This window comes from Nilaparvata lugens, unplaced genomic scaffold (assembly GCF_014356525.2).
Source record: "Nilaparvata lugens isolate BPH unplaced genomic scaffold, ASM1435652v1 scaffold1796, whole genome shotgun sequence".
Taxonomy (NCBI): domain Eukaryota; kingdom Metazoa; phylum Arthropoda; class Insecta; order Hemiptera; family Delphacidae; genus Nilaparvata; species Nilaparvata lugens.
In genome coordinates this window covers 11,273-38,782 of record NW_024090261.1, presented here as the reverse complement: position 1 = coordinate 38,782, position 27,510 = coordinate 11,273, and the positions used below count along the sequence as shown (strand labels likewise).

At 33.3% G+C, this 27,510-nt stretch overlaps 2 protein-coding genes across 2 annotated transcripts; both read right to left on the bottom strand.

Annotated features, from left to right (window-relative positions):
* Positions 1 to 413: 413 nt before the first annotated feature.
* LOC111052463 (GDP-fucose protein O-fucosyltransferase 2) lies at positions 414 to 10,675 on the bottom strand. Its single transcript, XM_039443841.1, has 9 exons — positions 10,318 to 10,675; positions 9,784 to 9,901; positions 8,828 to 8,975; positions 7,771 to 7,912; positions 6,249 to 6,380; positions 5,809 to 6,001; positions 2,543 to 2,720; positions 2,075 to 2,204; positions 414 to 1,088 (listed from the first exon to the last, which is right to left on the bottom strand). Exons 1-9 carry the CDS (start codon positions 10,443 to 10,445, stop codon positions 935 to 937), a joined length of 1,323 nt encoding a protein of 440 aa, XP_039299775.1. The 5' UTR covers positions 10,446 to 10,675; the 3' UTR covers positions 414 to 934.
* Positions 10,676 to 12,781: 2,106 nt separating this feature from the next.
* LOC120355456 (chitinase-like protein EN03) lies at positions 12,782 to 25,819 on the bottom strand. The gene is made up of 6 exons (XM_039443840.1): positions 25,562 to 25,819; positions 19,092 to 19,348; positions 17,959 to 18,091; positions 17,051 to 17,215; positions 15,658 to 15,846; positions 12,782 to 13,705 (listed from the first exon to the last, which is right to left on the bottom strand). The coding sequence occupies exons 1-6, from the start codon at positions 25,662 to 25,664 to the stop codon at positions 13,251 to 13,253; spliced, it is 1,302 nt and encodes a 433-aa protein (XP_039299774.1). The 5' UTR covers positions 25,665 to 25,819; the 3' UTR covers positions 12,782 to 13,250.
* Between the last annotated feature and the right edge of the window lie 1,691 nt (positions 25,820 to 27,510).

The following is a 27,510-nucleotide window of genomic DNA, read 5'->3' as shown; positions in this document are numbered from 1 at the left end:
AAACTTGACAATTCCCCGGTCAATTGACTGTGGCGAAGAACTGAAACTGAACTGAACTGAACTGGCGACCTAATGTAATACGACCCTAAAAGGGTAAACTTTTATTATTAAAGGTACATCAGAATTATTGCTTTTCCAGTAATTTCATGCAAAATCCACTCATTTTCAATTGAAACAACCGATTTTACAGAATTGAATGTCTTAATTTATAAGAAACTGATCCTATTTCCTAAATAGAATGTGTGCTTTAAAAGTTTGGCAGGGCCCCTCCCTGGGTATGCCCATTTGAATTGGGCTTACATTGGGAATGAAAATGAAGTTAGAACTAATGAAGATTTTTTAATTTTGAGCAATGCCTCAAATTTCAAATTATCTAGTGTAATAAGGTTTTGAAGGTGAAAGGAAAGGTTAGGTTTTCGCTTTTAAATGACAATATTATTGGAAATGTTTCGATCATTTTAGATCATAATACAAATAACAAATAATTACACAAATAACGAAATTTTGAAATACTCGCACATTTGAGAAATGGCACATATAAATGACACCCTTACATTAGATAACATACCTTAAGCTTAGCATTAAGCTCAATGGAGCTTACATACCACTTGAATTGACAAAAATATAAGTTAGTAAAACTCAAGCTCTAATCATGTCACATAACAAGCATACACAATTGAAAAATTATTTGAGATGTAGAAAATTTATATAGCTAATTTTACTTGAGTATCACCTCATTTTTTACGTATTACCCTATTATCACAGATAACATAAATAAATGCATTCAAGTAAAATACACATTAAACTAATATTAGAAAAATTTCTACTTGTTGACGTGGCGAAGTTTGGACAATATCCTCTTGATAACAGGAGGAGGAAGAAAAAACGAGTGAACGGTTATTTACTGTGAATTGTGAACGGTTGAGAGTAGTTTTCAGTAAATTATTTTCCATCGGGAGGGCTGTTCACACTTCGTTTCACTGTCCACACAGAAACCATTGAACGTTGAATCTGGATCGAAGCCGAGAATCTCTCGTTCCTCTTGAATTCGAAATGAGAACGTCGAATCTTGTGACCCAATGAAATATCTGCAACATACAGTAATCGAATACTTGTAATAACGGTTTAAATAACTTTTAAGCAGAAATTATTTCTCACTTTTCAGCGTTACAACCGTTTCGTAAAAAAAATGTCGTGTATGAACTAGCAACATAAGCTATTTGTTCAATTTTCATAATTTTCTTAAAGGAGCAGTTTTAGGCTTCTAGTAATATTACTTCCCTAGTAATGCTTGTTTCCTTTGCATGCCAGTCAACTTCGATGAATTAACAGATAAAATTGTTTTTTAAGCGAATTTACTGCTTCATTTAAGGGTCGATTTTAAAATTGCCCCGTTTTGAGTCACTACTGTTTTCATATTTTTCTTAAAGGAGCAGTTTAAGTAATGCTTGTTCCCTTTGCATGCCAGTCAGATTCGATGGATTAACAAATAAAATTATTTTTAAGCGAATTCACTGCTTCATTTAAGGGTAGATTTTAAAATTGCCCCGTTTTCAGTCACTCTACTGTTTTCATATTTTTCTTAAAGGAGCAGTTTTAGTAATGCTTGTTCCCTTTGCATGCCAGTTAACGTAGATGGATTAAAAATAAAATTGTTTTTAAGCAAATTTACTGCTTTATTCGAGGGTCGATTTTAAAATTGCCCCGTTTTGCTCACTCTACACGCGTTGGTGTGAGCTAGAAGTCGAGCTATTCCACTCGTGAATTTTTGTAGTCGACAGTCATTACTGATTGCGAACATCTGAATTTCGACTTTACAGTGACTGAGTGGCTGTAGTGAGAGAACAAAAGTAATATAAGAGTAACTTAATAATAATAGTAACCGAATTAACTACAATAATAACTGTTATTGATAGAAATTTGTTGGAAATTTGAAAAATTGTATGAGTTAAAACTGACTGGCCTTATCCAAATGGTAGAAGCATGCAGTCAAGTACTGTAAAAAATAACATCGATTTTTGATATTTTATTCACTTTATTATCATACAAATACATTTTGAAAGTATTAACTCACCTGGCATGAGAGCAAATGATTTGATCGATGATTGCAATTCCGCCATCTTTATGCAGGAGTTTAACTTGTTTCGAGGGTTCGTAGCGAAGTACTGAGTACTCGATCAGGCGTTTTTTCAATTCCAAGAATTCTGTGGAATAAATATTTTGTTATTATAAATTTAAGGTAACTTAGATTGAAGTCATTGATAACTGCAACTTATTTAATGGAAATCTATGATGGATTGATTAATCAATGAAATAGAATATTTGTTGTGTTGGAAGGGATTTTGTAAGATCTTCCAGGATAACACATATAACTAACAAGTTGCATACAAATACTGTATTAAAATACTATTCACACTAAAAATATTCAATCATTGAAAATTTAAAGATATGAATACAAGGTTATTGAATTTGGATAGGAAACAAATTAATTCAGCATTAATTTCCTCACCTGAATAGCATAATAAAACATAGATTTTCTTACCCAAGGTGGGAGAATCAGTTGCAACAAACACTGTGTTCAAATTTAGTTTTTCAAGTAGTTTTTTTATTTGTTTAGCGGCTTCTTCTAATGTTGGTACTTTGTCTCTTCTTCCAATTAGAAAATCTTTCCGCCTCAAGTGTACAGCCAAGTAAGGTCCACCAATGGCATCTCTTTGCTCCTGCAAAAATATTGAACTACTATATTAGGAGTGAATAGGTTTTTATAGCAAGTAAAGGTTGAAAAATCTAAAAAAGTAATCAACGATTCAACTAAAGTCTGTGAGATATTACTTTTAACACGGCTCTTCCTCGAAGACGAAGAGGTCCGATGGTCTGTCCTCCACTAATCACTCCCACTACCTAGCAGCAACTTCTAACGCGTCGCGCCAACACACCCCTCCAGTTATTGCCTGGCATTGTTCCAAAAATTGTTTACTGGCAGCAGGTATATTGTTTTGTGGAGAGTGGGGGTGACTGATAAGTACGTATAGTCGTTGATGTTTTCGCTGTCCAAATTATCAGCTATTTAAGTGGTTTATTGCTAAGTGAGGGATCTAAAATTTTGCATACCGGTTTGAATAAGGGCTGTGAAGAATTGTGTTAAGTATATTTGCGATTCCTAAAGTATTAACTGAGATATAGCGATTTTCTCAATACGATCACTTTGTTCAGAAACACAACGATTGAAGAAGCCATCATTTTCGTTGGAGATTATCTTATCTTCGTTTTACAGAGTGATGAGTGGGTGAGTAGAGGAACTTATTTTTCTCACCCTCCTCCCAAACGGCCGAATTCTACTAACGGTTGATTACAGCAACCAGCTGTTGTTTGCGATTGTAACGCTATCTCGCTTCAAAAATGGTCTGTAGACTCTGGGCGGAAATTTTGAATTTTTATTTGAGTACTGTTTTCTAGATGGGCACTTTCGTCTTGGATAATTTATTTTGCTTTAGAATCCAACACTTATTCCCGGCCTCTCTCTCACCTTTTACCTTGGCCTGTCATCTCAGGAGCTTCCATTTCTTCCAAAAAGCCTTGAAAGCTCTCTTGGCGCTCCCCTCAGCTTCCTTTGCCACCTAGTCCTATTTTTTTTCTGCGCTGAGTTGTGATTATGAGTTGGAGAGTTTTACAAAGTGCTCGATTTGCAAATAATTAACGGATACAAATATTCTAGTTAGCTATATCGTATTGAACTAAATTCAGGATGGCATTAAGCGAGAAAGTTATGTTTGCAATGCTGGAGAAAATAAAAAATGAGATCAACGATAGCACGCTCACAATTATTAAACAAGTGATTAGTGAATTGAATATTCCATCGTTACTTGAAGAGCAAAATAAAAGAATGGATAAGCTGACTGAGGAGAATGATAGATTGAAGATCGAGGTATCGCGGCAACGGGTAGTAATTGATTCCATGCGTAGAGAGAAAAATCTTATATTTTATGGAATGGAGGAGAAAGAGGGTGAGAGGCGTGAGCAGATTATGGAGAAGATAATGGATTTGAGTAATAGTGTAATGAAAGTCGATCTGAAAGAGGCAGATATAGATTTTGTCAAACGATTGGGAACTGCTGGCCCAGGTGTCAAACGCCCAATAATGTTGTCATTGGTATCGAACATGAAGAGACAGAGTATTATAAATAATAGTGCAAGATTAAAAACCTGTAAGCTATCTGTGTCTCCAGACTATGACAAGGAAACTAGAGAAAAGAAGAAGAAGTTGTATTCAGTCCAAAAACAACTGCGGGATGCTGGCTATGACGTTAAAATCAAGGGAATCGGACTTCTAATCAATGGAAATTATACAACTTGGGATAATTTAACAGAAGATGCGCTAAAAAAGTATTTTGAGAAGGCCTCGCAATCAGCATTCTCTGCGTCGCGTAGAAGTAAAGGAACCGCCCATCAGAAACAGAACACTGCGGTAGCTACAACTGGAGGGACCATAACTTCATCTCTTCGTACAAAACGCAGCCAGCCAAAGTAGAGAAAAACGTCAATCCGGAAGATAATACTATACGGAATATTCAACTATATTGATTTGAGGTAGTTTCTTACAATTTAGCTGGATTCATTAGTAGAGTTAACATAAATAAAAAGTTTAAAGAACATAGACTTTTCAATTTCTGGGAAAAAGGTGATAGTATTCTAACATGAAACGTTTCCACTGTGTGAAGCAACATCTTAAGTATGCATTTAAGAGTGAAGAAAAAATAGGCTGCTACTCGCGATTTGATACAGGCTCCTGCAAAATAACGACATCGAAGAATTATTGGACATTCAATGATCCAGTGAAGCTCTGCTCCCTATGCAACTGAGAGAAGAAGAGGATGTGGTTCACTTTGTGCGTAAACCAGAACAGAGGCTTGCTAACATGGAAGGAGCTGAAGTACCATCATTTTTGCTTTCGTTGGGCGACTTGGCAATATTGATTTCCATTAGTTAAGTAGTTGTATTCTGAAGTAATCTTCGTGAAAGACAATAATTGTCACAAATATTCACAAATGTATTGTTAAGTCTCAAGTTTTTTTTTCTCTATCTCTTTATTTTGAACTAAAAAAGAATGTCAACTTTATTTGTTTTCAAATCAAATATCATGTTACTTACTCCTCTCCCCCAGACGGATCTAATCCATGGGGTATTTCGCCGGCAGAATAATATTAACGTTTTAGAAGTGCACTTGCTTGTAATGTATTCGAACATCAATAAAGGCTTTTATTATTATTATTATTATTATATTGTTTTGTGAGATTACGATATGTGTTCATCACAAGAACGTGAACGAAATGACACGGCGCATCCAAATGTGCGCAGGATGACCGTCTTTGTCTTTTCTACAAACTGTGAAAGGAGAAATGGGTTTCTCCTCTTCATGTTAAAAGTAATATGTTTTAGATTTATCAGACTTTAGTTTCTCTACTACGAACGAGTTACCGGCTCGAATACATTTTTACACAACTGAATAGATCCTCAAGATATATATTCAGACCAATCACTTTGATTTTCACTCAACTGTACACATTCTCAAGATGTATAATTATTTATTTATAATTCCCGGGTTGACAAATAATTTTTGAATAGTAGCGCTCATCGGATTTCCATCTAGCTGTTTACCCTGTTGTCAATAAACAACAAGGTAAATATTTGCAGTAGCGGATCTGTCTGTTGCAAAGTTTTTGATAAGTACATGTTGGTTCACTCTGCTGAGCATATTATACAAAATCGAAAATTGACTGAGGAGTGGCAAATATATGAATATAAGTCTACCTTTTCTTGCTTCCAATCGTCAGGTCTTGATGTTTTATCCGTGATATCGTTTGAATTCAAAAACTCGTTCCTAGAATCAGTTGCCAATTTGACGAGCTGCTTGTTAAAGCGCATACTTCTTCTACTCTTCCAGTAGGTGGGTCCTCCGAAATTATGGTGAAGCGCTACTTCTGCGTGATCAATTACAGCAATCCTGAAATGAAACAAAAATGCCAAACATTCATTTGTGTCCACATGTGCGAGAACAAATTTGTCCCAAACTTGTGCGAAAACACTAATTGAAATTGTCAAACAATTTTATCCATAACCACTTTTATATGAAAGCGGTTGAAAATTTCAATTTGTGTTTTCATCATAGTACATATGATTTTACTTCAAGTCTAGCTCTAGAGAAACGATGCCGTCATGTAAAGATAAAACGAAATGTCATTTGCACTGACCTTGGTCTGTAAAAGTCGAGTAACTCAGCTATAAGAGATGCCTCGCCTTGGAAAGATATACAATGAACATTTTTGGCAGTTATATTTTTGTAGCCCCACAAATTCACTTCATATTCATCATCTTTGATTTTCCTGCAAACAAAAACATATTTTCATTCTTTTCAATTACATTACACACTTTTATAATAATAATAATTTCCTTCTCTGTTCCACACAGATGTCAATGATTTTCACAGACCACTGTCTATGCTTATCAACAGAACCGTAAAAGACTCGCACCAATTCAACCCTACCTTACTTTACTTTCGCTGGCTCTACAGTCCGGTGTGGACCTTGGCCTCCTTCACGATTTTCCTCCATGCTTCTCTGTCTTCTGCTTTTCTCCTCCACGACCGCACAAACATGATGTGCAAGTCCTCCTCCACATCCCCTGACCACCTCTTCCTTGGTCTTCCACGCTTTCTAATCCTCATCATTTGTGCGTTGTTAGAATTCAACACTACCAACTACCATTAAGTATAGAATATTCAACCAACATACAGTTTTAAAGGCACGTTTAAAGCTCTTTTTTTTAAATATAAATATAAATCTTGACCGAGACAAAAACACAATTACACTCAAGATTTATCAAAACAAAAACCCACATTCAAGATCAAAACCGGTCCCGGAACAGGATCCAGAGTCTTTGGAGAGAACCAAACTCACACCAAGTTCTGGGTATACCACACGGTCAGGCAGAAGAGTCAAATTCAGTAACATTTCAACTTATAGCTAAATTGTCCGCCGGGGGGGGGGTGATGTGCCGTCAAATGTGTTATTTCTGAGTGCCATAGCAATGGACTTTGAATAGTTTGTTATTGAGGAAAACAATTAATTTCAGTTTACTTTTTGCTACTTTACTACCTAAATGTATTGTCTAATGTGAAAAGTGTTCTCCTTTTATAAAAAAGATACATATGAGTCTGTATTAATAATTATTCCTATATAATTTTTTCCCATCAAATTTATTGAAGTATTAGCAAAAGATTATTCATTATAACTTACCTTGCGTTTATCCATCACGTGTTGTGCTTCATTTTTTAAATAAAAATGTATTTTGCATTTATTCACCAACTGTCGTTGACTAATGTCAAGATTAATTCAAATTATGGTTCGTCAATAAACAATTCACTTTTTTAAAAAAGCTTCAAATTTATTTCAAATACATTTTATAAGTATTACCTACTTTGATTTACATTTAGAGGAGTCCGTCCGTCTAGCTCGAAGTTTGATGTAGAATTTATTAACAATAGCACTCTAATAGCTAATTACAACTATGCTGACTGAACAACTTAACAGTAAAATATAGTGGTTGTATGCAGTTTTCAGTCATATAACTTTCATGAAAATATAGTTTTTATCCATTGCTGCTGTTTATCAAATAGGTTTTCAAGGTTTCCGTAGCTTAGCTTTTAAATAATTAATAAAAATATTGTATAGCTAAGCTGTGGAACAAAATGATTACATCTGAGATATTACTCACCGAAACTTCCGTGATGAATCTGGCTGATTGCATGAAGTTTTCTTCCATCTTGGTTTCCAGTCGATCAGGCCATCTTTCGATTCAAACAGATCTTTGTAATGTTGCAAAATGAAAACTTCATCTACCTTGAATTGCTTCACACCTAAAAATTGAATCATCAATGAACATCAATAATAAAATTTCACCATATTCAAAGCACATTTGACACAATAGAAATATATGGGTTATGCGAAAAAAATTGTGTCAGACTTATTCTCTATCAAATATGACACATGCACAATTATCTCAATATTGTGAGGAATATGCTGCCAGTTATCTATCGCTCGTTGGAAAGTACAAGGTTTACGTTTTTGGAAGTCTATGAAGAGCCCGATAAAGATAATCAAAAATTGAATACTGTAAATATAGTGTTATCACCTAATCAAGCTTGATAAGAGCTAAAAAGATAAGGGATGACACTGAGTATGTGGGATATACACTAATTTACTAAAACACACTAATTTGATTCCAAAATAATTGTCCAGTTCTACTTCATCTGAGATAGCTGAAGTAATTATTTATTTAAGAAAATTGAATGTAGTAAATTATCCATTTGCTTAGAAATGGAAATTCATCTATTTCACATTGAATAATGGGGTTACACATTCCATAAATAATTTGATTACAAATTAATGGCCCAGTTCTACTTCATCTGAGATAGCTCAAGTAATTATTTATTTTAGAAAATTGAATGTATTAGACCATCCATTTGCTTAGAAATGGTAATTCATCTATTTCACATTGAATAATGGGGCTTTGTGGTCAGAATCTTCCTTTCTTACATCTGAGATAGCACAAGTAATGATTTATTTTAGAAAATTGAATGTAGTAAATTATCCATTTGCTTAAAAATGGAAATTCATCTATTTCACATTATTAATGGGACTTTGTGCTTAAGATCTTACATCTTACACAGGGAAATATTTAATTATGGAAATCAATAGCTACTTAGGATTCTACAGAATTGAATACCTTGCTATTTTAAGTAAGTATGATTAACATCAATTGTTTGACCCACCTTCAAGAAATTCATGCATTTCTAAAACCGGAGCAAATTCTTTCATGCTGGGCACATCAAAGAAATTGTCCCAAAATAACTGTTTTTGATTGCCAATCTCTTCTTCAGGAGTTTGCCAATGATAGAGCGAGTCCCAGGGAGGAAGGACCTGCAGAAATTGGACATAGCCCCATTATACATTTTATAAGTGAAACATAAGTTTTAAAATCATAAAAATATAAGGATTTCCTTTGGAATGAATTTTATTATTAATGGGTGACATCATTAGTGATAGAAGCCATCACAATGAGTATTCTTCCGACTTGTGTGCTTGCTTACAGATACTTCTCTATTCCGTAATCCTTATAGTAATTTCCCTAGTTTTTAAAATTATTTTCCACTACCTGGTCTTATAGTTTTTCCCATCCTATCCATTACCTTCCTAGTGCATGGATAGGCCTAAACATAGTTGGAAAAACCTTCAAACCTCCCCCTTTTTTGCATCAAAGTTCTTGATTTAGTATATTTTGACTCTTGTTATTTTTTGCATCTATTCATTAGTATATTTGTATTGTATCTTGTGTGTATAAATGAATGAATAAATTGAATTGGGATTGAAATTACTGTATTAGTAGTTTTTGAGTATGAAATTGATGAATAGATCTGTATGTTATCAAAACTAAAATATTTTAAACTCAATTATGAGGGTGAAGTTAAAGTTTCAGAGACGGGATTGTGGGAGAATCAAGATTTTTGAACCAAAATTGGGTTCCAGAGGTGGGAAAGGGATGGATCGAAATAACGATATTTTTTAAAAACTGTTAACCAGTTGAATAAACTGGTGAACGATTGATGATGAATTAAACAATGACCACCTAAATTTTCTATAAATTCATCCATGCATCACATTTAATGTGTGACTTCTCAACACTTTCTCGCGGAAAATCCAACAAAGACTAAGGTAGGCCTATATTTACCAAGTGAGCATCTTGATGAAAAGTTTTTGCATATTCTCGTACAAAAATGGCCAATCTCATGTAAACATCACGTCTCAAGTTGAATCCTTCGGGTCTATTAACATCATAGAGGATGTACCTGTAACATAAAAATAACATAGACAAGAAAAGATTGGAAGCCGGTTAAATTTTAACCGTGATTAATTCCACGAGAACCAATCAGAGAAGCCGTCTTTTTAAAAACTCTTTCTCTGATTGGGTCTCGTAAAATTAATCACGGTTTAAATTTAACCGGGTGTTGTGCAACCGGGTCTAGGACTACTTATTCAACCGTTTAAACAGTCTTCCAATTTATTTACTGTTCATATAGTTTATAGTACGGTAGGCTACATGTACGTAAATTCATGCATGCAATGATGCAATAGCATGCTCCATATCTTGCATCTTGAAACAATTCTTAGGTTTAATCTCCATCAATAATTTGATAGATTTATATATCCATAAAATAATCTAAATCAATAGGAGTTATTTAATACAAAATAGGCTATTACTTACCTAGATAGAAGAGATGATTTATCTGAACATTCTCCATCTTTAGTGCAGAACTGTCCGGAAGAATATTTTAAAAACACAGCAATTAAAGTTAGAAACAATAAATAATGTGTATGCCTAATCCTAATCATCACACAAATTTGTCAACTAAATTATTTTTCCAGGTAACTCAAGTGTAATTTTGTACCTCTTCCAGTTAACAAAATTGATAAACATAAGTTTTATTAACCATGATTAAGGTATAAAGTAACTTTTACTTTTTAAAATAAAGAATTTTAAAAAAATGCTCTGCTATTAATTCACCACTGACAATCTTGAAAACAAAATCAAAGCAGCTTAACCATAACATAACCTCAATATCAAAAACCTGCTCACGCTTTGACAGCTGATGCCAGCTGTAGCGCTGACATCAGTTTTGTCCAATCGCATGCTTGCCCGCGTTATTTGAAAAATTGGAGTGAAAAAATTCCAAAATGATTAATCTATTATAGTAGTCCACAAGAAATTTTTAATTCATAAATAAAACGTCCTAAACGACTAAACTATTGTTTATATGCATAGTCTACGTAATGAATCAGGCAATTGTTTAGTTTAGTCATTAGATGAGAATAAACATATATTATGTATGTATATGGAATGTATAATTTTAGGAAGTGTTTACCAAAAGATGTCTAGTCATTTGAGCTTAAAAAAAATATTTGCTCTTTATTCGCAATGCTACATTAAACAACTTTGTGAGTCTTTTTTTCTCAAAAACTACATCATATTGCTTTCAAATCCCATCGAAGTCTTACCATTAAATCTTCTGATATTCTCAATTATGTTATTAGTATAGGCGGCAATGTTACTTCTTGTTTTCGTATTTGTGAAACTTTTTTCTTTACTTTTTATTGTAGGAACAACAATAATTGTTCATAATTCAATATCAGTAGATTCTATAATTCTAGTTAATAAATGATTCATATGAGAAAATATAAGTTGGAAAAAGAATATTTATTTTCTCAAATCTTATAATATTTCTCCGAATGATCTCAATTCATAAACAATAGGTAGTATTGTTCGGATACGGATGAATGCCATATTTAGAAAGCCTCCTAATAAGGACGATAACCCCTTCAACGATCTCGGAGGACACTCTTATTTAATTTAAGGAAAGGCAAGGCTTCCACACAACATACCATCCTAAAAAAGTTTTTGACTTGGTGGACCTTGAACCATAATATAGGTAATAAATGCATCTTGAAATTGGGGTATCTTGAATATTTTTTTGGAAGCAATAACATTTTCCTCACCTATGCTGTATGTGCAGATGGGGCAATGAAAGTAAAAAATGATACTATATAGGTAGACCTACTACTAGGCTACTGTATAGTTCTTTTTAAGCAAAATATTGAGTACCGGTAGCCCTATAAAACACTATACTCAAGTACCGGAACTGTAATAAAATTATATGTCAACATGTTTTTTTTGCAGTGAATACGGAAAAGTAAATGCTGGACGTAATGAGACAACTGGATAGCTCTGAAATGGGAATGTTAGAAGATGAGGAATTGGAGAATGATATTGCTATTCCATTTTTCATAGGAGCCAATAAAATCATATACTGATGAAAATATCAACTTGCTTTGATTTATAAAGCATTGTAATTCGAGTTATCTACCAAATCAATTTTTTGGTTGTGGAGGAGATAATAATATATAATATATATTACCGGTAGCAGTAAAAAATTATCAAAATAAATTATAAAATAGATAAAAAATTATCAATCGCATCCTCATTCTTAGTATCAGTTTGTGCAATAAAGAAATATTTTTTCCAATAAAATGATTTTTAATTTGACTATATATATCTCTCTTCTGAACCATTGAAGACCTAGCGTAGGCTATATTCTAAAAGGACACTCAAAAATTCAACATACATAATATGGGTAACAACAAACAAACATTCAACAACAAAAATTATTCAACATAATTGTTTTATGAGCATCCCGTTCATTCCATTACAGGGGGAAGGATAACCCACTATTATGAATGATAAAATACCACTAAAATCTACTTGAATAGAAATTGTTGTCCTTTTTTACATATTGGGCAATATGTAGTATGAAGTTGTGAGTTAATCTTGGGTGTGACCGGTGTACAGAATATTGTTGTTCTTCTAATAGCACATTGCGCCGCAATGTCTCTTCACATTATGTTACGCTACGCTGAAAACGCTACGTCTTCGGAATATACCGTACGTAGCCGTCCTCTCTCCCAACTTTGGAAGCTACGCTACGCTGATGTAAATGGGATTTGAACGCTGATGTAGCGTTCAATCTTGAGAGTTACGACAGCTGCGTCTTCAGAAGACGTAGCGTAGCGTAATGTGAAGAGACTTAAGGAGGTTGAAGTTTGAAACAGTGCACAGAACCCAGCATTCATCATATAGGGAAGAAACCAGATTTGAGGGATAAAAGAAACAGAACTCATGAAATTATCAATATTTATTAAAAACATGATAAAACTAGACTTACAATGAAATCATGGCATCTTTAAAATTTATAGCAAGGATATGAGTAATCAATGAGAGTATAGTGTATCAATTTTAATAGCGATATCTAATGCTTAGTTGACATGTTGGCGCAGTAAGCTGGTCCAGCCTGAAATGTGACCAGTGTCCAATCAAGGCCAGCGTTGTCAAATCACCCATCCACACACTGGCGCTGGTCGTCATTGGGATAACATGTGGATGCAGCATAATTTGAATCAATAAATGAGTGACTGGTCATGAACTATGAGAATATTACGATATAGAAACATATATGGGTTGATATTGATTTAGAGCGACATGGTCAATGAGAGCAATAGCATATCATCAATGATGCAGTGACTAAGTCAGTTTATATAGCATAATATAGTAATCTATATAGCCTCTGTAATCAATGAATGCGTGGATTAGAGACTGACTTTGGCTTGCTTGAGGATGGGGTACTTGGTGCCGTCGCACATGCCACGAGGGTCGTCGAGTGAGAGTTCGATGAGGGCCACCCCGCCGTATCCGTTCTGCTTGACGTACTGTGCCTTCTGCGCGGCGGTCTCCGGCTCCTCGAAGGACACCCAGATGCCCTCCTCCTCGTTCTTCTGCTTGTTGGGCATGTGGTAGCCGTAAGTGCCGAGTCGCTTGCTGGGGTCGGTGACGCGACGCAGAGTGTCTCGCGGTGCCTTGGCGTTGGTCGGACTCACAATGCGCGGACAGATCTCGTAGTAGGCGAGCAGGCCCTCGGTCTTGGTGTGTGTGCCGGCCGGACCTGGCCCGTCGGCCACCAGAGGCGGCACGCCCGAAATGGCGCTGTCCAGCGTCGTCTTCCACGTGCGACCGTATGTTGGCAGACCCACTATCAGCTTGTGTGCTATAACAACAAAATGTGCATTGCAATAAGAATATTTGAATTTTTGTAAAAACGTATAGGGCTACTCGTAATAAAATAGAAAGAAAATAAAAAATCTTAGTACCCTTTTGAATTATTTAATCACAACATGTTTCGGACATTGATGCCATTTTCAAGTGATTATGAAGTCGACTTTATGACGATAAAGTTGTATCAAAAGAGAGATTGGATAGAAAGAAAATAAAAATCTTAGTACCCTTTTGAATTATTTAATCACAACATAAAAGTAAATTAGTTTTTATTTACTTCATATCACTTGAAAATGGCATCAATGTCCGAAACATGTTGTGATTAAATAATTCAAAAGGGTACTATTTTCTTTCTATCCAATCTTTTTTTCGATACAACTTTATCGTTTATCTCTAAGTTTTATCACCTATTAAAACTCACTCATAGGACATGATATAGGACATTAAGACGAGGCAGAATATCCGAAAAAATCCTGATCACTGGGCTAATAAAGTTCATAAGGTCTTCAATTTTTTTATCTATTATGAACTGCTTGTTGATGATCACTTTTAAATACTTGAATTATGACAAAGCAGTCTGATTTTTATGATTAAAAGTTATTATCTTCTACTTACAGCGCCGCAAAGGGCTCCTCCACAAACGTGAGTAGAAGCTAATAACTTTTAATCATAAAAATCAGACTGATTTGTCGTAAAAAGTGATCATCAACAAGCAGTTCGTAATAGATAAAAAATTGAAGACCTTATGAACTTATAATTAGAAGCTATTAGCTTCTACTCACAGCGCCGCAAAGGGCTCCTCCACAAACGTAAGTAGAAGCTAATAGCTTTTAATTATAAAAATCAGACTGCTTTGTCATAATTCAAGTATTTAAAAGTGAAGTTCATAAGACTGAACAAAATAAGTTCAATTAAATTCCTTCCAGTTCCCAAGTAAAAGTTGATTTCAATTATTACTCCCTAAACTCTTCAATATCTTTTAAGTATTATACAATTCTCAATATTGTAGAACATGTATCCTAGTCTGCTAGTGAAACGAGGAAAGAGGAGATCCAGTGAGTAGTTTTAGATTATGGTCATTTTATTTATATAGATATGGTTATTTTTCAATGAATGATTGAAAAAGAGAATAGATTCCCACAAAGATTCATGCATGACGAGGTGGGATGGAAAGAGAAAATGATCATAAGAAAATGGAATGAAATGGAAGTTAAAAAGAGAAATAAATGCTTGTTATAGTTGAAATCAAGTCGAAGAGTCAGTTTAGTCAGAAATCAGTCATAAATGAGGTGTAGGCCCCTTTCATTGATAAGCTTCAACGAAGATGAGTTTTGAATACTTTCGACATAAAAAGTCAGTTTCTGTAAGTCCAATTTAATAAGTCAACTTTGATAATCTCCCAAGTCCCAATAAAGAAAATGAGCAACGATGAAACACTCAAACAATCTAAGAAATATTCTACATCACCTACTATAAATGGAAAAAAATGATAAAGCAAATGAAAATAATAATAAATAAAAGTAGCCTACTCTAATGATATAGAAAAAGTAGCCGTAGAAGTGAATAAAAGATTCTACATTAGGCCTACATCTTTAATCAACTACCAGTGATACTTTATGTACCGGTGCTGTGTAGGTCCTGACAGGCCAGCTACTATCATACCCTATTGCAAACCATGCAAGAAGGTTGAGTGCCAAGTAGTAGAGAAAAGTTTGTCTTCACTCAACCTTTGTAATTCAAAAAACGTTTAATCAATTTCAAAATCTTGATATTTCATTGATAACTATGTAAGTGTATAACAAAAATAGATTTGTTATAATATAAACTGATTAAAACTTCATAAAACGCTATAGAGTACAGTACTTGCTATTTCTGGTTTGGAAATAACAAATACTTTCTAAACAGGATTTTTTTTTAATTTAGTGAACTTGTAAGTTGTCTTACGTTCTGCTCCCTGCTCCTTCCACCAGCGCACAGTGCTGTCAATGTTCTGGTGAGGTTTGCGGTCGTACTGGTAGTAGAGGGGCGCAGCGTAGTCGGCTTGGTCAGATGTACGCTTCGGAGTGCGGAAGTCCACTGTCCATAGATTGATGAACTCCAAGTATGGCAGGATGTCCTTCACATCGTAGTACACTGAAACAGTGAAGCGGGTTATAGTGATAAATTATTGATAGAATCACTCCACTTGTATGGGATAATTTATTAAAATATTATTAGAAACAAGTTGTTTGTAATGTTTAAAATTTTTAAATTAAAGGGTACTTCATGTTTTTATATTGTTTCTAATAATAATATTATAAAATGATGTTTCCAATGATCATAAACTCATTCAAATTCACACAAATGATGTTGATGGAAAATGTAACATAGTAGAATCAAATATAGCCTGTAGGTAGCCTATCATTCTTTTTTTCTATATTTGGTTTTATTCTTTTCGACATCTCGTCTCTGATGATTATTACGGAATACATATTCAAGTTTCATAAAATTAATTCACTTCTATGGGACTTCATTGATAATAATAAAAACATGTTACCCTTTTTTTTGAAACTTTGCATTTTAACTTGAAAATGGCCAAAGTAGGCCGAAACTAGTCGTTGAAATGTTTTAAAGTTGTAGAATGTTTCAAATAAAAAGGGTGCTACATGTTTTAAATTGTTTTTATTAATATCCAAGTTATATTTAACTGGGAGAAGACAAATTCTGATAAATTTATAACAGTTGAAATCCTGATTCTACACAAAAATTCCCCTCCAGCAGAGCAGCAGTTTCACAGTAAGCCCACAGTCTAATTTTCCAAAAAAATATACAAAATTTGTTTTTGATAATAGATATAGAATAAACATTTGAGGACTTTTCATAAAATTAAAATAATTATATTGTTACTTTATTAGTAGATAGACCTACTAGTGTAACACACTTTTATAACATATGCTATTCATTTTTCCATTTAAGGGGGAAATTGCTTTCAAGAAAATAAAAGTAGCAGATGAATGGAAACCCAGAAAAATACTTTCACAAACTGAAATAAAATGGGATTCAGGCGTTGATTGATTAATTGAAGTCAGTCATTGGTCAGATTTTGGAGCGATTTGAACCTCTAAATTTGTTTTTTTATCCTATAATAGTTCTGTGATTGTTATTATGATTGATTATTATGAATCAAATAAAGTTTTGTTCTTCTTGAATATTATCACCTCTTATTATTTTACCACATTATAATATTGATTATTTAAAATATTACTTTTTCGGTTAAAATGATTGGTTTCTGAAACTTGAGTAGCTTTACATATTGTGATAGCTGAAGTAATAGCAAATGTTAGCATATTTTTCATACCTGTGCTGTTGACATGAGGCAGAACTCCAAGAGTCATGATCTTGTTATCAGTGCGCAGAACACTCTTCATGTCTCTCAGGAGTGTCACAAACTGGTCCTTGTGTTCTTCAGCCTTGTCATCCACTCCCGATCCAAACGTTTTCTTCACCTTGTGGAAGAATCCACCTTAAATTAAAAAAAAATAAAATTATACCAGGCTATATATTTCAAATCCAAAATCGTAAATACAGACAACATACAGTAATAAAACATTGAAATTGAAAATTTTCAACTAACTACAAAGAGGGCTGTAAATTATGGGTTGAGCCAAATAAATTATCATGATATAATAAATATATACGTAGTAAGACCTGGAAAGTGAAAGTGACATGATATGAAATCTTCATTCGAATTGGGCATTTTTTTATTATTATGCAAAACCTGAAAATAGAATAATAGTGATTTTTTCTGTGAAATAATTATTTAGACACTTTTAGAACATCCTCTGCCCTGAACTTCTGTTTGGATTGATCGTCAGCTAAATTTGTAGGTAGGCCTAGATAAATTCGAAAATAGACTGATAGTGAATTTTGTCTGTAAAATAATTATTTAGAAACTTTTAGAACATGCTTTCCTCTGAATTTATACTTGGATTGATCAGCTAAGCTTGTAGGTAATTAATTGAGAATTTTCATGAATTATTAAATGATAAATATATAGGTTGGAATAAGGAATACCTTTCAATAACTAATGAAAAGTGAATTCGTATGGCTTTTGTTGGTGGGGAGTCCCTTGCGGGAAGGTCCCACAGCCTGAATATATAATTTGAGGCGTCATAATGGGCCTTACGACTGTCATACTTCAGCCGGGACCGACAATTTAACGTGCCCATCCAACAACACGGTCAATAACTAATGGATTATACTCACCAATAATACCCCTGTCCTTCTTCTCCTTGACAACTGGGAATTGCCATGCAATATCAATTCCGTCAAATCCATGCTTCGTCAAGAATGTTTTCACTGAGTTAATGAACTTGGTTTGGTGGTCTTTGGACTCCAGCTGCAGAAAAGAAACTATTATTATAAATCCATACGAAATTTGATATACATCTATTAAATAATAATTATTATTATTATTAGTCAAACATTCAAATTCGAATTTATTTTTAAAAAACATATTTACAAAATAATAGTGTACCTAACAATAATATAAAGAATATACTCCCTGCGTGGATGATTTGTCCATGTGCAGGGAGGAGTCTAACTAAATCAGACTTTATGAATGAATATAAAGGGTTCTGGCTGTAGTCCCACAGTTTATCTTCCATGTTTTCTTGAAACTATTGTTGAATTCATAGAGTAGGCCTACAGTTGTAGAATATGCTTTATTCAGAACTCTGCAGTTAAATATGGTGTGTGGTATCTTCTTTGAAAACTGGGATTTGTATTTCAATGTATTTTAAATGTGAATAGATGTACCGTAATCTAACACAGCATTATTTTGAATAAAAAATAATTGAATAAATCAGTGAAAATAATTTGATTCAAGTAGGCCTAGAGCATATCCAAAATTTTCACTACTCTTCATTTCCAATTCTTTCTTCAAGATTCATGTTACTTATTATGGTCTATATATATGGTATGAAAGACAATATGTTTCAATAATGATATTTGTACAAGGACTACCTTATTATTTATCTACCAATGTTATTAGATCGTAAATAAATAAAATTATATTAGAATGGGGTAGATGTCTGGGTGTCACCAAGTCAACTGGTCATCCCGACTGATCATCACCTCTAAAAACCCTATCAACTCGTCTGCATGAAACCACAAGTGATGGTACCGTACCAAAAACAGAGAGGGGATAGGCTACTAGTGTTTGACCAGATTATTATAGTTTATAGTGTTTTATTGGTTTTAATAGTTTTTTGTTTTATATTCTATTGTATAGATTCCTGAGTGGCTATTGAATTCTATTATGATACGGCGCTGAAAAAGTTCAAATATGGATTGTATATTATGCAGATTATATTTTTGTAAGATGGTAGTTCCCTGACCAGAGTAAGGTACTTCTCGGGATCCTCAGTGTCGGCGTTTCCTCCGACAGAGAGCAGCACCGTGAGTCCGGGGTGTGACCTCTTGAGGTCGGTGACCTGCTTGTACTGGTTGTGGCCATTGTCCTTGTCAGTGTCCAGCTTCTTGTCGATTGGCTCGATGTGGTAGTCATCGTCGTCGATTGCCGCGAAACCGTAGATCAGATGCGTGCAGTAGGTCAGCGCCGGCTTGATCTCTTCCACTGTTATTTTCGCTACACCTGCAATAAAGATTAGACACATTGAGAGCACAATTCTCCATTGTCATTCAGAATACGATTGGATATAAGCAAAATTAATATAAAATATAAGAAAGAATAGGCAATATTATGACATAAGATAAGACAAAGATAAGACAAAATTAGGAAAATTAAGAAGATTTGGGCAATAGCTTGTTTTTTTATTCTCCGACTATTGTATTGTTTCCTGTTTCCAATAAATAAATACCTAAGTTTGTACTCATTAAGAAAAAAATCATGTATTATTATTATTGTTATTATTATTATTATTATTATTATTAAACGAGAATCCAAATTAAATGCTGTAATTAGCATTATTCATCAGCATTTGAATAATTGCAATATCTCAGTCAGTAATTTCCATCTGTAAAATTCAAGTAACTTTTTGAAAAAGTTTTACTCACAACATGTTTCAACATTACGGGTATAGTTATTTGTGCAACTAGTGCGCAAAGTGACAGTTTGCTGCACCGAAAGAAACGTTTACGCCCGAGCCGAGGGCGAGGGCGGAATGGTTTCTTGAGTGCAGCAGAGGAACTTTGCGCACGTATTTCACATTAAGTTTTTCCTACAGTTACCATTGAATATGAAAAGTGGGTAATTATGGGTAAAATTGCCTGAAATCCATCAAATAACTTAGTAGTGTTTGAATGGCGGGGGGCAGCTGTGTGGTGTGTGCTGTGGTGGCACTGTGCTGTTGCTGTCCTCGATATAATATATAATAGTAATAATTAGCGCGTTGTGCTTGGTTGCACCTCTGCTCACTATAGCAGCCACAGCAGTCACTGTTACCAACTTTATTTTGATTTTGCTGCACTGTTGCTCCATATAACCTACTAAGTATTTTGCGTTGCCATGTTGCAAATCTGGAGTGCAGAAAAATTTTTCCCGCACTAGAGCGGAAAAGTGATTCTTTGCGTTCTGTAATCAGTGCAGCAATGGCCACTTTTCAACGTAACTGTAGGAAAATGTAATTTTCAAGTGAGTGAATACAATAAAACCATTATTCCACTTTTATTTCTTGTTGTTCAAGAGTAGCCCTAACCAAAAATTTGATAAGTCTATACTACTCCTATATTCTACTTGAGAATTTTTGGAGAATTCTGTATTATAGAATTCATTCTGTATAATTATTATAGGCTACTTATTAGAGAATGAATCTTGAAAATTCGCTACTGTACAAGAATGCATGACAAAAATTGTAGACCACTTTATCAGATTTTCCAATTTCTTCAAAATGTTTTCATCCTAATTTGAACTATTGGTAAATGGAGTACGGTATCGAGGTACTCCTCCCCTACTGCACTGAGGATGGGCCGAGTGCCCTGATGGGACCACTGCCCTGAAATGCGTTTAGACTATTTGAGCAATTGAGTAGAAAGTAATCTTGTAGAAATGAATCGCATATATGTTTTTGAAATTAATTCATCATCAATAAAATACACACACACAGATATAATAGCCTTAGGTACTCATATAGAATGATTGGGGAAGAAAATACAGGCTCTAGCCCTGAATGTTTGATTCCCGAATATTGGTTGAAAATTAGTGTAATTGGAAGGTTATGCTGATGATACTTAAATAAATCTGTGCGATTTGGTAGGAGATAAGAACAAATACTGAAAATGGATAATCGATTGGTTATATTTGATCAGTATGAGTATTTTGCTGATTGATGCCATATACAAGTTTTATAAGCTTGTGAACAGTGTCAGTCATATAAATAATACAGTATATGGTACACCGGTATCTGCTAGTTTCCACTATTTATAAAATAGGCTACGTACCTAATCGGAAGTGATAATATTTTAATAAAAAACCTCTATTCACTCTTCATTAAATTTCTGAACACGTATAGAAATAAAGGAAATATTTTGGATATCTTAGATAGAACAAAGTGAATATTGTAGGATGAAACGCAAGAATATTATCTCGTGATTTTATTCAAACAACTATTTCACAAAACAAGAAGTGAAGGTTGCTGTTGCGACCTTCACAAACTAATTGTCAAGTCGTCATCATAATAAAGTTTATTTATGACGGCTTCATCCTCCATCATTCATTTGGCATATGAATTGGGGATTTGTATTAATCAGGAATGATGTTTGAAATTGGATATTCGATATCCTCATGTGACAGTGAATAATTAGGAATAGTGAAAAAATAAGTTTCAAAATATGTAATAATCAGTATTAGTGAGCTATGAACCAGGATGATTTACCAATTTACGTTGTAAATTGTGCGAATCTTAATAAATTTGCAATTTATAATAATTATTTCAGATGACTTTGCTGACCTACATCACTCAACAAATACTGAGAATCAGACAATATTTCTTAAAATTGGTTATTACCCCTTCATTCTCTCAGATATGCTGAATAATCAAATAATTTTGCAGACAAGAGTTGTCAAATTAAATTCAATTTTTCAGAATAAGCGATTGTTTGATTTAACTCATTCAGTTCACGTTACACGTTAAATGATTTTCCAGCTAGTTATGAAATGAAAATATATGGCTCAATCTCGATAAAATAAAAAACTAAAATGTGCACTTCGATTCTAATATTATATCCTACTTTCAATTTAATAAGAAAGTTACATTTTCAGCAATTTATTCGTGATGACGAATAAGCAACAGCAGTTTGTCGCAACTAAACTTACTTTGTATTTTGAAATTGATGAATTAATATAGAATATCAGCGAGCAGTCATTTCATGAACCTTACTTATAATATGAATACATCAAGTACTAAATAATTCAAAATCTGCCCTTATGAATGAAACAGAGGATAAGGTTCCATTCATAGGTACATGCAATATCTTGTTGGGAGATTTCTCTTCATCTATTTACTCCATTTAAATTCTCTCCAGAGTGAAGAAGATGACCATATTTTATGGAAAAATTGATAGATAATAGTTATATGATAATCATCCATTAATATTTATTGACAAAATTGGAATACAGTAGGCCTATATTGGGAATTGGAATTACATTCCAATACTTTCTCGCTGTAATTAATACATAGGTAATGTTATAATCTATTTTTTCATTACCACTATGTTTGGTATAACAATAGTATAATAAAATAGTCGTTTGTCTATTCCAATAACATGCAATGATTGCATGATTAGGTACGGACAACCAAAGTATATGCATTTTTTAATAACTGATAAGGCTATTGTCAATGTAATAATATATTATATCGCTCGAAGTGAAAATGAACTCCCAAATGGGGGTCAACAAATTGTAATAATTTATAATTTATCATTAACAAGGTAGGGAACATGCTTATTCTTGGAAATTACCATAGGAAAGGGAAATGTATTTCGTATTTCTCACGTATTTCTCCTCTGTAGCATAATAGCATTACTCTTCTAGTCAAATAAGTTGTATACTGAAAGCACCAAGCTATTTTGCAACTATGATAGAGTGGTGGGCGGAATAATGGACCATACAAAATGTAGGCTTTTAAAGGTGAATATATTTTTAGCACAGTCAGTAGAAGTGATGTGAACTAATTCAAGAAATAGGCGACGGTTAATTAACATACATGAAATACAGCCAAGCAGTGAATGCTATAGAGTCAACAGAACTATTATCCAATCCTGAATATGGACGTTCTCATTTGTGGAATTCATTCTTATCAAGGATGAAAATGTCTCAAGACAGGAAATTAACAATTTTCAACGCTATAAAAGAATAGTTTCTAGCAGAAGAATACCTAGTAAAATACGGTACCTATAGAACTGAAATGGCTATGAAAAACATTACAAACGAAATCAATAAGATATTACAGTGGAATGAATTTCAAGTATTTCTGTAAACAGAAACTTTGAATTTCATAGTTAACTGCAGAGAAGTTATCTTAAGATAAGTAAATGAATGATTATTAGAAGGAACCATGATATTATAAAGACCGAATAAAAACAAAAGGATTTTTGAAAAGTTTTATGAACAAAAATGAAAATTCAAGCTAAAAATAGCTTGTTTTATGAACAAAAATAGAAATTATAGCAACAAAGTAACTTGTTTCTCATTGATTCAGTGAGTATAGTGTTTAAGAGAATATGTTTACAGAGCTGCGATAGAGTGTAAAAGTAGTATACTTTGAAACTATCAATTTTTTTAGCTCATTCATATAAATGAAATTATTTTATTGAATATAATATTATTAAATAATTCAAAGTTCAGCTATGCTATTAAACTGATTTTTCATGAAATAATTTTATTTTATCCCCACTTTTTGCATTGTTCTTGACAATTAATATTATTGTACCTGTACGGTGTGGTATTTTATTCTGGAAATTATCTGTGAAATAAATCATCAGATTGGATGTAAAATTTATAAATTCACCATCTCTGTTTATTATTTTTTAAAAGTAGGTACTCATATACCCACACTTCTTTTCTTTATCTTTTGGTAGAAATGCAAGCTCTTTACAAGTTGAAACCAATATGATAAATTAATGACTTAAAAATTTGGAATTTGATAATTCGTGAGTCATTGTACTGCTGATAATGAGTCTCAACAACCCTCATCATGCAGGGACACGAGAGAGTCTGATTGAAGACGATTTATTGGAAAAGCATGACTTTTCTGGCATATTCTTTGTTATCTGCCCAATAGCAATAATAATTCTGATTGATAAGTTGAATAAATATGATGAAGTCTTCTCGAACTTTTGATGATTCGATTGCTCGGAATAGAAAACAGTTGATAATAATTGACCCTTGGTATAATAATTAATAAATGATAATGATTTTCGTGGAATTTTAAATATTATTAACAGAATGAGGACTGGCAATATAATGCAATTGGACTATAAAATAATAATGGATTATTCTTGTGATGATAAATAATGATGCGCTTTGCGAGTGCTCAGCACTTCATAACAGGAAAAGCTTCAAGTTTACTTTCAAATTATTATGAGGAGAATTTCTGTAGAGGTCCAACTTAGACAAGCAAACGCCATTCGTCATTGATTCATACAATAAGTACATCATCAAAATTGATAGGGAGAAATAAAATAAGGTATAATAGTTATACCATCTTAGCGAATGTATTACACAATAATTATTATGGGAATAGAAAATGTATTCAGTGTTTACAGCAATAATCACTACATAGGCCTAAATATATAAATAAAAATATTCAATACACACTTGTATGACTTAATAAATTTTTTCCAGATAGCATCTAGCTTCTAATAGAGCACTCTAATATATTACATAAGCCTGTGATATATAGGCTACATCATAGCCTACATATGCAGCTCCCATTAAAAATAAAAACAGCCCTAGGACATGACAAAACATCATCAATACCAATCAAGAAACCAAGTAGCCTAATAGGTACCGTACGGTGATCAACTCGTTCAACTGAATAATAAATTCACCTAAATATTCAACTGATAATCCAAATAAAGATATATTTTCAAATCCGCTTGAATACACTTTTCCTTATTCTTCAATAATTTAGGAACAATAGCCTACTCAAATATCACTACCGATATCACACTATAATAATTAATAAAGTTAGTACCGTATCTACTCAATTTCGTGGCGTTTTATTGTTTCCAAAGAATATCTAATAACATAATGAAACGTTTATGACACTATTCGCTATGAGTCAGTATTGTGGAGATTTTGATTATGCACTAGTACAGCAGATAGATGATTGTATGATAGATGTTATAATGCAGTTCACGGTGCTCATTCCCCACACCCAGACTTGTTGTCTTTGTGGGGAATATTCACTATTTATATAATTTTTCTGCTGCTGTATTACTTTTTTGGTGAATAAAGATCATTTGAATTTGAATAGACGAATAATAAATTTGTTCTAGAATATCATGATAGGTACTTCGTATTTAAAGACGTTGTACCTACGCAGTAAAGTGTACTCCGGTTATAACATGATTGCAACCACACCACAGCTAAACCGGTTGTTGCAAGATTTTCTACATTATAATGTACGATATTGACAACATTAATCAATAGAGATTTCCAAACTTTCATTAAATGGTTATTTTTAATTTGACTTTATTGCTTAACTTTTTTCACTTTCACAACTCCAAAAAGTGAAGAGTTGTTGCAAGATTTCCATTACTGGTTCTAAAATTATTTTCAAGAATAATTCATATTCGATCATTTACACATAAAATTTAAATATTATTATTATTAACACTCTCTTACCTTCGCGGTGGAAAGACCTTCCATCCCAGTAGCAAACAACACGTGCCGAGTAGGCCGTATGAAGGCCTATCAGGCAAATCACAGATAATAACGAAAATCGCATTCTTACAGATTAGTCCACACCAAAGGCCGACTGCAGACTGAACTCTGATCTGACCAGAGCGACCTGTCTTATAGATAACCCCCACTCATACCCCCTTTCTCCTCCGTCATATTCTGATCATCAAACAACTCTGCAGACCAAGCAGAGTATTCCTTGCTTAGGCTCATTGAATATTGTTTTCGATACATTAAGGGTGTGTTCACCCTCATAAAAGTAAGTGGAGGTGACAGCTAGGGCTCGCAGTAATTAAAAGGAAAGTAGGACATCGTTGGGAAGGGTGAACTGGAGTTTCGTTTGGATCGAAATTGGAAATGAGTATCGACAACAAATCTCATCAAATACCAATCTTAGGGACAAGAAGATGTTTATACTTTTCGTTTTGGAAAAGAAGATTCGGTATTAAAAATAGTCATAGTAGAACAATATTTTTGGAGAAATTTGATAATAGAAACCCAGAAAATATCACTCATTACAGAAACATATAGAGTAATTATTGAAGCATATTATTATCAGAAACAGTATTGGACAAGAGCTTTATTAGATTACTGAAAACATATAATTTTTACTGAATTTCACTTGGTACCTACTAGAAATTGTAAAAATCCCCAACTTTTTACAATGGTAAAATAATAGTAGTTTTTCATCCTGCACTTTACTTAAGCACATAAAAAAATGTCACACAAAATATATAGTAATAATTATATTAAGAAATATTGAATATTTAACATAATGATGCTTGAATAATTGAATTATGTGAAATTATTATGAACGTGAGTGGAAGTTGAATTATACGGGTAGTTATAGCGTGAATCTAGATATCGTGTATGGCAAAAAATTTATTGATCTGCAATAAAGTTCAAACAAGATCAGCCAAAGTGGAATACTTCCATTCAAATTTCAAAAAATTCCACCTTGCTTCATAAAATTCAATTTCCTTCTCCTATTATATCTTTTCCCTCTTCTATTTTCAATTTTTCTTCGAGAATGAACCTTTCCAAAAGCTCTGTTATTCGAAATTTGCCAAATACACTCTAAAAATGCGAAGTGAGTTATTATTGTTGTGCCAGGTCAGAGCAAGTATGGGTCAATGTCCTCGTTATGACACCAACTTGAGAAAAATTAAGTTTGTGTTTTCCAGCCATCAGAGCAGTCAGGTCATTCTTCTCAAATCTCTACAGAATCTTGCCTCAACAGGCGACTTCCAATGTATTACAGTAAATAAGAAGCAAAACAGATTCAAGAAGTGGAGTGGAAGTAACTGACGGTCCCTTAATACTATTCGACAAGGCCTACGAAAAAAGTAATTTCAATTTTCTATGTGGGGTTTCTCATAGAAGGCGGTAAACAAACAAGGCAGAAACTTATGAATAAACAGGGACTTGCCTACATCAACTTCTATTGACATGGGTCTAAATAAAATAATATTAATGCTTGATCAATATTTCTTCCCAGCTTTCCAAATAATAAAAGTTAATCTAGTCATAAACAAGGAACAAAAATAAATGAGTCAGACAAATTCAAATAAAATTTCCAGCATTAAATCTTGTTTACGGTACCGGTAACCTGTCAATAAAAATAAATGCTAATTTAATGATCCTATCATGTAGACGAGTACCTACATTGTAAGTCTGTGAATGCGTTTTATAACATAAATTTGGTACAATTTTGACTATAGCTTGATATTCCCACAGATCTGATTCTCAAGAATAGCTCGAATTATTTGAGGCAATAATGACCCAGAAAGATAATATTCTATTATTTGAATAAGTGGGTTAACTACTACAATCATGTGTTTAAAGTCACAATCAAGATCGTATATTAGTATAATTATGTTGACTGTATTGAC